Genomic DNA, 12,995 nt, shown 5'->3' on the forward strand with positions numbered 1-12,995 from the left:
ATTATCACAACTCAGAAGTTTACAACAACACGCATTTATTATCTTCCAGTTCTGGAGGTCAGAGGTCTAAAATCAGTTGCATTGGGCTAAAGTCAAGGCGTTGGCAAGGCTGCATTCCTTCTGGAAGCTCTAGGAGGGAATCTGTTTCCTTGGCTTTTCCAGCTTCTAGAGGTCACCTGCATTCCTTGGCTCATGGCCCCTTCCTCCATCTTCAAAGTTATCAGTGTAACATCTTCAATCTCTCTCTGACTCTGATCTTCTGCTTCCACTGTCACGTCTCCTTTGACTCTGATCCTCCTGCCTTCCTCTCATAAGACCCATTTTGATTACATTGGCCCCCCTGGACAATCCAGAAAAATATTCCCACCTCAAGATCATTAACTGATTCACCTCTGCAAAGTCTCTTTTGCCATGTAAAGTAACATAGTCACAGGTTCTGGAGATTAGGACACCGTCATCTTTGGGTCCATTATTCTATGGACCGTGAGGTCTGTGTGGCTAGAGAGTGCCATTACCTTAGGGCATTTTATTTCTTCTCTTGGTCTGCCCTCCCTCTTCTTCAGAACACAGAAAATAAACTTCATCTCCAAGATCCTTCTGGCACTAAAATATGCTATATAAATTTATTTGTAAGATTACTGATTATATGGATTACAAGGGAGAGAACTGAATAATTTAGCTAGAACTATGATCTTTAAAAGTCCTGAAGTCATATTTGGTGAAATCAAGTGAAAATGATTTGTTTACAATATTTCTTTATAACTGGATCAAACTATAATAGTATTACTGATATGTATAATAATTTCAATTAAACGTGTTTCACAAAAAGTACACACGTAGTTCTTATCATATAACAAACTCTTCCATTTAAACCTCTGAAATATGTTTTGTCTAACTTTTCGTTCAATACACAGTGTTAGACATGTCTGTTTCCTGTCCAACTTATTTCTATGTGCTTTTTTAGTAAGAAGAATTTACTAATAGTAATAAATTAATATTTACAAAAATTACTAAATCAGTGTTTACCAACAATAATGAAGATATAGTTAGGTTTAGCAAGATATCAGTAGTTTTTTCATCATGAATTGATTAAAACTGCAAAAGTACTTTTATTTGCAAGCTATTAGTTTAGAAATCCATGCAGTATTTCCCTTCTTTTGGTTAAAGCTGTAAGCCAAAAACCTGTAAGTTACAAGTACAAATAGGATACAAAAGTAATTCATAAAGTCATCTCAAAGACTTTGCCAGAAATTTCCCTAGACATTGCTGTTGCTTCTGTACAGAGTTCTCACACCTGGCCTGCCATGCAGGCCAGGGCTTCCACAAACCCAATTCCTGCAGTTTCCCAGGATGTGAGCCCATAAGCTTTATTCAGATGTTATACTCTTAATATAATGTCAGCATAAGTCATGCTTGTTGGATGACCCTTCTGATATCTTATAGGGCTTCATGGTCTTTCAACTGATCACAGTGTTCTAAGAACTGAAGTTTGTGTTTGGCAAAGAATAGACCCCTTGGAGAGGGGATAGGTGGCCAAGCATTCGACCTCAAATGTTCTGACTGAGGGTAGTTTTTCTGAGATAAACAAAAAGTTAGCACATCATTGCAAAATACCTTCCTATTAGATAATTAGCAACAAAATAAAGATCACACACTAGAAGTCTGAGCATAAAGTCCTTAACCTAGCTCTGACCTTTCTTTTGGCACACAAAAAGAGGGCTGGGCTTCAAAAATCCATCCCTTTAGAATACTCCTCAATGCAGTTTTGTAAGAGGTGAAGGAAGTCAAAATTAGTCAACACTATTGAATAAGTCTCTGTAAAATTCCCAGAAAAAATTAGATACTATAAACACTTCAGAGCAATTTAGATGAAACACTTAATAAAAACATGCAATCATATTCTGGAGCTAGTTCAAATTCATGATTAGCAAAGCAAAGCCTCACTGAGGCAACTAACTGTTGCATTGGAAATCGCTTTGCAGATTCACAGCAGCTACAGTAATCTGTAAAAAAGCAGCTTTAGGGGATCTGAAGCCAAACCTTAAATCTAATCTTGAATATATAAATAGAAAAGTTATGCCAAGAAATTTTGCAGATGTTAGTTTCCTCAGATGATATAATAAAGATTCATTTAATAAAGAAGGTGTCATCTAGTCCCAAGAATAGAGTTGGAATACTATATGATTTCCGTATATTTGAGGTCTTTAGTTTTTCCTAAGTCATTTCCAAACCCTGCTGGTGCACAATGTGTGTGCACAATGCTTATTCAAAGTAAGATTCAAGTAACAGTTGCTACAATAAAAACAAAACCCTTACAAATTAGTTTTCAGAGAAGGTAAACACTGAACTTTCCTTCTTAAAATGCACGCCAATGATGATGATGCGGGTTGCATTATGGTATATATATTAACCAGCTTCAACCCTTTACCCATTCAGCACTACCTGAGCACCAGCTGTGTGCAAAACAATCCATAACCGGTTGTGGTAAATGAAAAGTGAAATCAGATGTAGTGTTTGTCTTCATTGCATACACGATCCAGGACAGTAGAGAAGACATGAATTTAAAAACCATGTTTTAAAATACAGAGTGATAAGTGTCAAGACAGCAGAAGAACTCAGTGGGTTGAAAGTGACTTTTGAATGTCAAAGGAGAAACCATCCATTTCCTTAAGAAATACTAATAGCTCAAAATCCAGATGCTAGCTAGTGAGACCCTGACTTCTGATGGAGCTCCTGGTGTCAACACTTTAAAGAGCCATGCTTACAGTAAATAACGAATCAAGGAAGCAATCCAAGAGGAGAAATATTCCAAGATTCTCGATCTTCCACTCAAATCATAAGATACTTCTAGCCACGGCATAAATATTCTTACAGGATGGCCATTTCTCTCCCACTTGAGAATATTACCATTTCTGAGAGTTTAGCTACTCAATCTGATTTTTAGCAAAAGAGCTCAGTAAAACATGGTCTTAGACCTAAACCTAGTAGCTTTCCCCGTGACTTTTTTTTTTCTTAAATTGAAGCCATGACTTCCCTTATTTTATTAGTGCATAAACTCAATATTTCCATATATTGCTATTTCAAGCGCAAAAGAAAAAATCCAACCAGCTCTTTGGAATTAATGGCCTCATTGAGGCGCAAATATCATATTCGTTAAAATAGCTGATTGAAAAAGCAGTGGGGTATTAATGAAAGAGGCTACAATTCGACACTGATGATCTAATGTTCTAAACATTCGTTTCCTACATGAAGAGACACATGGGTCTTTTTGTACCTTGTTAATGTCCCCCCTTCTACAATATACATTACTAAATTTATACACAATTCATAATGGTCATATTCTACCATAGCTAGAGAAGAAGCGATGCTTTAAAGAGATGCGGGCAAGTGATGAATATGAAAACCTTTAATTCAACATGTAGGTAACAAACTAAACCCAGATTGTCAGCAGAGCTTGGCCTCCCTGTGACAACCTCGGGCTGGAAGTCCAGGTTTCTCTGCTGCCAGGCACCCCAGGAGGGTTAGCCCAAGGAAAGGGTCCCTGCAAGAGGACGCTGGGATGGAGTGCTCCTCGTCTGTTCAGTCCTCAGGGCAGCCTTGCAGGACACACACCTTTCTGCGAGGAAAGGACTCGGGCAAGGAATGTGGGGGTGTCTACACGGCTGCAGGGAAGTCCCTCGTGGGAGAAGGGGGTGGGGGGTGGGGGGGCAAGGGAGCCAAGCAGTGGTGCCCTGGGGGGATGCAGATACTCATCTGCAGGCCTCAGTCACCCTTTTAAAAAGGCCAGCAACAGAGAAGCACTTGATTTTGTCCCCATCACAGCGTGCCAAGGAAGCTTCGGGGTTCCCCCCAAATAAATTCTGATTTTCAAAACAAAAGACAGTCTAGTGGCCATTCTCAGAGGCGACCACGTTACTCCCCGGGCTGCAAAGCAGATTTGCAGGGGCCAAAGATTAAACAAAAGGCACGAGCTGGCGACAGACAGACCTGGAAATGATTTTTTTTTTTTTTTTGCAAGTGCTTAGGGCCTCCCAGTTCCAATCCTTCTCCCCTCCCAGGGATGATTCCTGGGCCACCAAGCAAATCCCTTAAGGTCTGGAAAAGACGTCGGGTAGGGAGGGGGAGAAGACCCCGAAACTTTCCCAAACTGCGGCAGGCAGGAGGCGGGCAGCGGCCGCGGACCTCGGAGTCCCCGGGGCGCAGAGGGCACCCCGGGGCGGCGGCCGCCCCCTCCCCGCCACAACAAAAGGGCCGAGCGCAGCCTTCGTGCTCGGGCTTCGAGGACCCGAGCCCGGGGCGGGGAGCGGCGGCGGAGATGGAGCCGCGTGTCGCTGTCACGGCATAAAGGAAAGGACCTTCGGATGCAGCCCGACGAGCCACCCGCAGCAGCAGCAACCACAGCTGGTGCCACCGCACCCCCGCCCGCCCCGGCCCCGGTCCCCGGGCGGCGCCGCCCCCTCGGGAGCGCGGCGGGGGGCTGCAGGCCCGGCGGCTGCGGCTCGTACTGCGGCCACCGCCACCGCCACCGCCGCCGCCACAATGCGGCCCGCGACCCTCCCGCCGCCGCCGCCGCCGCCGCCGCGCCAGGCCCGGCGCGACACAAAGCCCCCGGCCCCGCCGCCGCCCACCGACCTTGGGCTCCGGCGCCGGGCTCCCGCAGCGTCTTGGTGACCGCCTTCCAGACGTGGCAGCCCAGCAGGCAGAGCAGCAGCGCCGCGGACCTGCTCATCTCCGCGCCGCGGGGCGGGCGGGCGGCCCGGGTGCGCCGAGCGGGCCGGGCGGCGGCGCGTCACGGGCGGCCGGTCGCCGCGCCTCCCTCCATGTCGCTGGCTCCGCGCGCCGCGCCCGCCGCCCGATTGGCCGGGCCCCGCCGCCGCCGCCGCCGCCGCCGCCGCTCCCTCCTCCGCGCCCCGCGCCGGGCTTCCCCGAAGAGCCGCGGCGGCGGCGGCTCCGCCAGCTCCTTAACCCCTTCCTGCCCCGCCCCGCCCCGCCGCCCCCGGCCGGCGCCCAGGCCCCGGGCCCGTGGTGCCACCTGGCGGCCGCCGCGCCGCGGGAGCCCCCGCCCGACGCCCCTGGTCCCCACCCCGCGCGCCCCCAGGCCCTCGCCACGGTGTCCGGCCGAGGGCACTGACCGCCACCCCTGGCTCTGGAGAGAAAAAAGGACCTGCTCTTCAGGGCGGAGGCCCTCACTGCACACCTGGTTACCTGAGGGTCCGCGGGAGGCATTTGACCCTCCCCGGGTCTCCTCAATATAACACCATCTTTCAGTTTTTGGTGTCACTATCCACCAATGTCTCCCAGTGTAGAGTTGACACACAACGTTAAAGGTTAGCGGCGACAAAAGTCTGTATAGACTGCAGTCGGCCCTCAGTGTCTAAGTGTTGACACACCAACATCCTCAGGTTGATTGTAGCTGGATACTCTAGAAGGTTAGAGTAGGTAGGAATTTACATTGATTGAGATCCTAGTTACCTTTTGATCACTTTTGTTTTATTTTGTCTTATTAAAGACAAAATTGTCCAATGACAAGTGTAAGGCACAGTAAGGAAGACTTTATTCAGGACCACGATGACGGGTATAGGGACCACTGCAATGAGATTTTGTGATGGGAAAGAGATTGGGCTCAATTCTGAATATCGCGTGGGCGAGTGGGACTTTATACCCAAGGAGCAGGGTGGGGGTCAGTGGATGGAAAATCACCAAGAGGAGACATCAGACGTCATGGGCAGGGGGGTAGGGAACGGGGTGGAGGATGACGGACCTAATCAGATCTCGGGGGTGATCAGACATCCAGGATGGGGATGGTTCTTGCTAAACTAACTCATCAGGGTTTGTGCCAAAACTGGATTTTACAAGGAAAAACACAGATGGACCTAGAAGAAGGTTAGGAGCCTGACTTAAGCTTGGTCAAGCAAAGAATCTTTGTCAGTCTTCATAATATGTGAATCATTAACCCCATTCACAGATGAGTAAACAGAGGCTAAGGAGGGTTAAGGAATTTGTCCAAAAGCACACAGCTGTTCAACAGGAGAGCCAAGATTCTAATAAAATAGTCTGACCCCAAAGTTGAAGCTCTTCACAACACAAACCTCCAGGTTTCCCTTAAGCCTTGGGTGCCCAATCTCCACCCCAACTTCTCTCAACCCTTTCCTGTCTGTATGTCCCCCTCCATACAACTTTCACGTCCACTTGCCTCTCTCCATCCCATCCCCCAGCCAGCACCGCAGTGACCCTCAACCTCTGCTGGGGACCTAGGCTCTGAGGAAATCCACACCAGGCTCATTGTGTGCCCAGAGATGCTTCCAGAACACTAAGCCAGAAGGAGGGTTGTTACTGTAATTTTATCAATTGAGCATTAAGACATGGCAGGCACTGTACCAAAAAGAGAATGAAGGATGGCACTTGCCCAGTTGGCTTATAATAGACAAATTATTGTGATACACAAAGCAAACCAGGAGGTGGAAAAGCCTGTATGAGTTTTATGGTCACCCTCAGGACCAAATGCTACAATTTGCACAAACTGTGCACCTGCACAGGTTGGCAGGTCATCAGGAAGGCAGAAGGAAACCCCACAATTAGGGACTGCCTGATTCCTTCCTTCTTCCGACTCCCACATGAAAGCCTTACCGTAGTTCCAGGGTCCACCTCAGAGCCAGGGGAAGGAAATGAATGAGATGACAGTCCAGCTCAGCCCTCAACTCCAGCTTGGGCACCAGCCCACGGGACACAAAGAATCCAGGTCAGCTAGATTGTTCAGTGCCTTTTCCTTGGTCCTGAGGTTTTCAAGTCCCTTTCTTGGGGTGGAGGGCAGCTTCCAAAAGAACTGGGTATTAAGCCCATACCAAAGTTGAAACTTCTCACTTCAAATCCTTTGAGGAAGTGCCTTTGACAGGCATGTTGGTTATGAGACAAGACAAGCCTGAGCAAAAAATCATCATCATCATCATCATCATCATCATCATCATCATCAAGAATCAGGTTGATTATTAGGATGGCACCTGTATCTCCTACAAAACTTTGGGAGCTGAAGTGTCAGGTCTTAGGAGGGAATGAAAGAAACTAGTATTTTAGGGAGGGTGGTTCCTAATATACACCACTCACCGGACTGGAGATTTTTCCTCATAACTTACTTGGTTGGTATTATTATTACTACTATACAGATGAACAAACTGAGGCTTAGTGACATTAAATAATTTGCCCCAAACATACAGGGCTGATAACAGCAAGCTCAAATCCCCCTTACCATGTTACCGCCAAGAATAAGTTTCATACAAATAATCAAGTTACCTCTAGCAGTGTCCAAATTGTTTTAACAACCTATTCTAATTCCAGTGTAGTCTGAATCTAGTTAATAGTAGGGTGCCAATGTCAGTTTCCTGCTTTTGATAACATACGATATGATATAAAAGGTTACAATTGGAGGAAACTGGGGAAAGGGTATATGGAACTTCTCTGTGCTGTTTTTGTAACTTCTTACGAGTCTATAATTATTTTAAATAAAAAAGTTTAAAAAAGAAAAAAAAAACCTGTGGTATACCATTTTTCTAAGCCTTATTGTTGACTTAAAACACTGGTGTTTGTGATCCTGGCATAGAGTTCCAAAACTTTTAAGCGTGGAAGAAGTCTTAATGAACACTGAACCAAGTTTGGGTTCCAATCCTGGCTCCAGATGCTTGGGTATGATGGTGGTGGTTATCATGATTGCACGTGTAACAAAACTTCTGTGGATGGCACGGCACTTTAGGAGGAGTGTATGTACCTGCATAGCAACACTGAGGCTTATATTAATAGTTTCAGAACCACCACCTCCATCCCATCTTGCAGGTGCCCTTATGAAAGAGAATAGAGTTTAAATAATTTGCATGGTACATTCTGCAAGCCAATCTCAAAGCCAAGAAGAGGACTGGGGCCATAAGAATCATTCCCTCATCACATGGATATTTTCTAGTTACTTGGGTGGGAGGCTAAGGCAGCACAAATTTTGCTGCATTACACAAGCAAATATATTTGCATATCATGTACCCAAAATTATGTAAGAATTAAATAATCACACTTATCCTTTACTGGAATAAAAGAATATGGTTTACCTTTTCTCATGTTCCAATCATCAGACACCCACTCAGTAACTGCAGGGAAAAAATTACTTGAGAGGGAGTGTTTGCAGAACAATGGAAGTTAGACCTGTTCTTTCCTTCTAGAACTTTTCCTGTTGCTCATATTAAAATCTCACATTGTTTGACTAGAGATGAATTATGACTGTGCTTATTTGAAATTGCTTAGAAGTTGCTTGACTGCACAGCATTTGATTTCAATTTTTGAGACTTGTGCCAAAAGAAGTCATTCCATTTACAGAACTTTTCCTGTCTGAATTTTCCAGAGACCTTGATTTTCAGAGGCTCTGTGTCAAGGTTTCTCAGCCCAAGATTATTCATTCTATTGAAATCTTTCCTGATGTTGGTGCCCATGTGGTGGAATATTTTAATTATCTGAATTGACTTGAGAGGGATTGTCCTTCCTTCTTCCCTTTCTTTTGCCAGCGCTGACCACCTCCCCCCCACCCCCCACTATCCACCCCTGAGAAAGAAGCTTCCAGTAAGCAACAAACTTATCAGGAGGACTGCACAAGTCAGGAAGTGTGTCTTGGACATTCCTACTTCTATTTGCCAGCACTTTTATTAAAGTTAGATATAATGTAGCCATAGATAGAAATTGTAAGGGCTCAGCATGTCTTCTGAATTTGTTTGCTATCCATTTAAGAAAGAAAGCAAAAACAAAAACAAATATTAGGGAAATCAGTGTGTAGGGACTGATGTGTTTCAGTGAAACTTAGACCTCCAACTTTCTCCTCTATGTGTGGCTCAGCTCTTGTATATCACTCCCTGTGACTTTTCCAAAAAGACCTTTCTTTCAAAGGCATCCTTCCTTCTTCCCTACAACTTCCCATCTCTCATGAAGGTTCTCAGCCAGGAGAGGCATCATGTTAAGGAAATAATTCAGTGAATGAATGTGTGATGCCAGCTCTATGTGAGACATTGCAAATGTACATGAGCCTGCAAAAGTGATTCTCCAGTCTTGTAATTTTGGGTCCCTGTACTACTGGTCTATTTTGTGTGTCCTATAGTTGAGTTAGGAGGTGCTCAGTTTCCCTGGGTTTAGGTTATAGGCCACTTCCTTGGGACTTCTGCACCGAGTTACTGATGCTTGTTGCACCTACTTTCAGCACCAACATGGGGAGATTGAAACCACAGGAGGCCGACTTATGTAAGTTCAGTGGCCGAGCATGCTCAGTAGAAAGGAGTTTAATTCTTGAATGACCTTCCACTGGAGGTGCTAGAGAGCACCAAATATATTTTAAGTTATTTTCAATGTGTATGTAGGAATTTGACCAATGAGCATGCTCCAAAGAGAGCATGCACAGGGTTAAAGTTACATAACCTAGAACCACCTCCTTAGTTAAATACTTATTAGATAGCATGAATATGTATAGAAAGGCCAAATATAAAGTTGGAATCTAGGAAGAAGGTGGGGATGTGCTTACTCTCAAACCAGCCTGCACTTCACCTGTGAAGTGTGTATCTTTTTTGCTGTATTAAACTTGTGTTTGTCTTCTACTGTGACTCAGCTCTTGAATTCTTTCCCGTGACAGAGTCAAGAACCTGGTAGAGGACAGGGTTGAGGTCTGCTGTCAGACCCTCTCCTCTGGTATCACGGTGACTAAAGGAGTCTGGGACACATCCCCAGCACTCAATCAATAGGTTTATCTGTTGGAAAGAGTATTCAGAGGCTAGTGGCTTACAGAGCTGCTCAGCAATTCATTTTAGGTCAACATTCTCTTTTGGTGAGCTTGTTTTAGTACAGCAAGAAGAAGTTTCCAGCTCTACTCTTTGCCAACCCATTGAACTACCATCATATAGACTAGGAGAGCTCAAGGAACATAGGAAAGTTCTTCCAAGTTCTGACTACAAGATGTCTATCTGTGACTTCTGGCTCTACCCTCAGAGTCCTAGAAAGGGACATGAAGCAAGGCAGGGAATAGAAAGTTTTATTTTGCTTTTTCAATAGGAAATTTAATAGAGGGAAAAGAGAGAAAGATAATGGAGAAAATGGAGAAGGTAATTAGCATTAATTGAACTCTTGTTTTGTGGCCGAGTCTGTACCTGAAACAAGGGGACAGTTTCACTGTGCCAGATGCCCTGAATTCCCCTAATCTCCAGTCGATTTTCAGGTTCAATCTTTGAGTGTAACTTTCTTATTCTTTTATTTCCTCTCTCTTCACTTCCTCTCTGTCTAATTTTGAGGCTTTTGACCCAAAGCTACTTGCTGTAAACACATTTCTTTTAGTGCCCTAGTCCTGTTTAATTATTATACGGTCTTCTTCATTAGAGGCCCCGTAAACACAGAAATGGGGAGGAAGAGGTGATTTTTCTTGACAAATAATACCATAGGTTTAGATGCATCTTCTCTGAATACAAATAGCCTTACAAGATCATTTTCTGTACAAAATGAATGGGATGGATGGACTGTGTGCCTCTGAAATTGCTCTCTGATGAGTCTTAACCAGAAGTGCTTGAGCTGCTGGCTTTCTCTTCTACTATGTTCTCATTAGACTGAGACTTCAGTGGACAAAAGGAACTTCATTGTATGTATTTTAAAGTCTCATGAAAAATTTAGTCAATATTTTATAGCTGTATTCTTCTAAAATCTTCAGAAAGTAAGCCCAAAAAGAGACCAGAAAGTAATAATAATAAAAATTGGCCCAAACTCCCTACTTTCCTGTTTGGGAAGCACTAGATGAAAATCTCACTGGTTTTTTTCAAAAAAAAAAAAAAGAGGAGAGAAAATATTTATTGCTTTCTAATCCTTGAAGGGTCTGGTTTTATGTACAAATACAAGTCTTTGGTTTTACAAATGGATTTTAGGTCTCAGATATTTATTTATAAATCATTCACATTTCTCATTCACTGTTATCAGTTCTGGTTATTAACCCCTCTGCCCAGTAATGTGTCAATGTAGGGCAAATAGTTTTAATCTAAATGCACCAGAACCCTACTATACTTTTGCTAGAGGACAATGAATTCCTCAGATTGTAGGGAAAGCAGAGGGAGAGAGGTCCTTCATGAGGAGAGCTATTGTTCTTGGGAACTGTGGATATTCTACTGATCTAGAAATAAAGATGTAAGTAACACATTTTACTTCAACTTATGTACAAGAGATTTCTTCACACCCATGTCATGAACACAGCACTGTTCACAATGGCCAAGATAAAGAATCAATGCATGAATAGACAAAGAAAATGTGGTATAAGAGGGTATTTCAAAAAATTCGTGGATGAATAATAGCATTAGAAGATAATACAAATCTTTCTATGATCTCTTAGAAGCACACTTGTATTTACACAATGAAATACTATTCAGCCATCAAAAGAATGAAATCCTGTCATGTGCAGCAGCATGAATGAACCTAGAGGACATTAAGCGAAATTAGTCAGACACAGAAAGACAAACACCACACAATCTCACTCGTATGTGGAATCTAAAAAAGTTGATCTCATAGAAGCAGAGAGTAGAATAGTGGTTACCAGAGGCTGGAAAGGGTAGGAGGGAGGGGGGACGGGGAGAGGTTGGTTAACTAGTACAAATTTACAGTTGGGAGGAGTAAGTTCTAGTGTTCCATTGAACAGTAGGGTGACTGTGGTTAACAATAATATATTGTACAGTTCAAATAGCTAGGAGAGAGGATTTTGAATGTTCTCGCTACAAAGAAATGATAAATGTCTGAGGTGATGGATATGCTCATTACTCTAATTTGATTATTATACATTGTATACTTGTATTGGAACCCTATTGTACCCCCCAAATATGTACAATTATTGTATATCAATTTAAAAAGTCTGTGGAAGGGCCGGAGAAAGGGGATTTGGGAAAGACTTCCAGAATAGCCTTGCCCCCGGGAGCTGCTCCCTGTGTCCCAATCAGGAAAGCAGGGAAGCTGTGCTGCTGCAGAGGGTGCGTTTAGGAGCCCGTGCTCTTGCTGAGCCCAGGGATCAGTGACCAGACATAGGGAAGCTGTCTCTGCAGAAAAGCCCAGCATGTCTGGCCCAGTGCTGGCCGGCAGCAGGGAAACAGCCCTGTCTCTGTTTTGCTTCCAAATCTCTATCAGGATAATCTACTTGGCAGTAGCTAACTCCCATCCAGAAGCCTAGCTGGAAGTCTGGAAATGTCATTAACAAAAGAAATAAAGTCCAACTTCTGGAGCACAGAACACACAGAAGGAGGCACAGATGTCTAGTGGTACGTATTACACCTTGGCTGTCACCCTTGTTCTAGGTTCAAGAATAGCTACAAAGATCCAGTGGCTCCTTTGCAATGGTTCTGGTATCTTTTCTGCATTTCCGAACATGAAATGCAATGGTAGGAATCACAGAATGCTAGAATTCAAAGGAAGTTGAAAGAATTGGTCCATAGATAAAGAAAGCAGAACATTATAGCAAAGTGATAAGCCCACCTGAGGTCCCCCAGCTAGTCTGGGCGATACAGGCTGCCTTTACAGAAGGGGAAAAAGTGCTCTCTTAGCATTTGCCCTAGAGAGGGCACCTCCGGACCTGGCACTGAAGGGATGGTCTGGCACTAAAGGGTCCCCTTGAACCCCTGTGTGCAGGAATAATTCTGTGTCTGATGATCCTTCAGAGCTTTAGTTTGAGCATGTCACCTTCTTAAAGATCCTTCTCACTACCCTGTCTAAAGTAACCCTCCTCCTCCAAGTTATTTTGCATCATTCTGTGGTCTTCCTAACACTTACCACCATCTAAGATTATCTTATTCATTTACTTATTCAGCATCCTGCATCTGTTTCCCCCACTTGCACTAAAATATCAGCCCATGGGAGCAGGGCTTTTGTCCAGCTCACTGCCATATTCCCAGCTGTTAGGAAAAATGTTTGGCCCAAAGTAGATGCTCACTAACTATCAGCCAAAGTGGGAAATCATATCTTACCTT

General features: G+C 44.2%; 1 protein-coding gene across 1 annotated transcript in view; it reads right to left on the minus strand.

Moving 5' to 3' along the window:
- FAM171A1 (family with sequence similarity 171 member A1) overlaps positions 1–4,729 on the minus strand; it is a 122,933-nt gene extending 118,204 nt beyond the window's left edge. Inside the window, exon 1 of the mRNA XM_063100707.1 lies at positions 4,633–4,729. Coding sequence (XP_062956777.1) covers positions 4,633–4,729 — 97 coding nt within the window. The remainder of the gene's footprint in view (positions 1–4,632) is intronic.
- Positions 4,730–12,995: the final 8,266 nt, after the last annotated feature.

Source organism: Cynocephalus volans, chromosome 6 (genome assembly GCF_027409185.1).
Source record: "Cynocephalus volans isolate mCynVol1 chromosome 6, mCynVol1.pri, whole genome shotgun sequence".
In the NCBI taxonomy this organism is placed as follows: domain Eukaryota; kingdom Metazoa; phylum Chordata; class Mammalia; order Dermoptera; family Cynocephalidae; genus Cynocephalus; species Cynocephalus volans.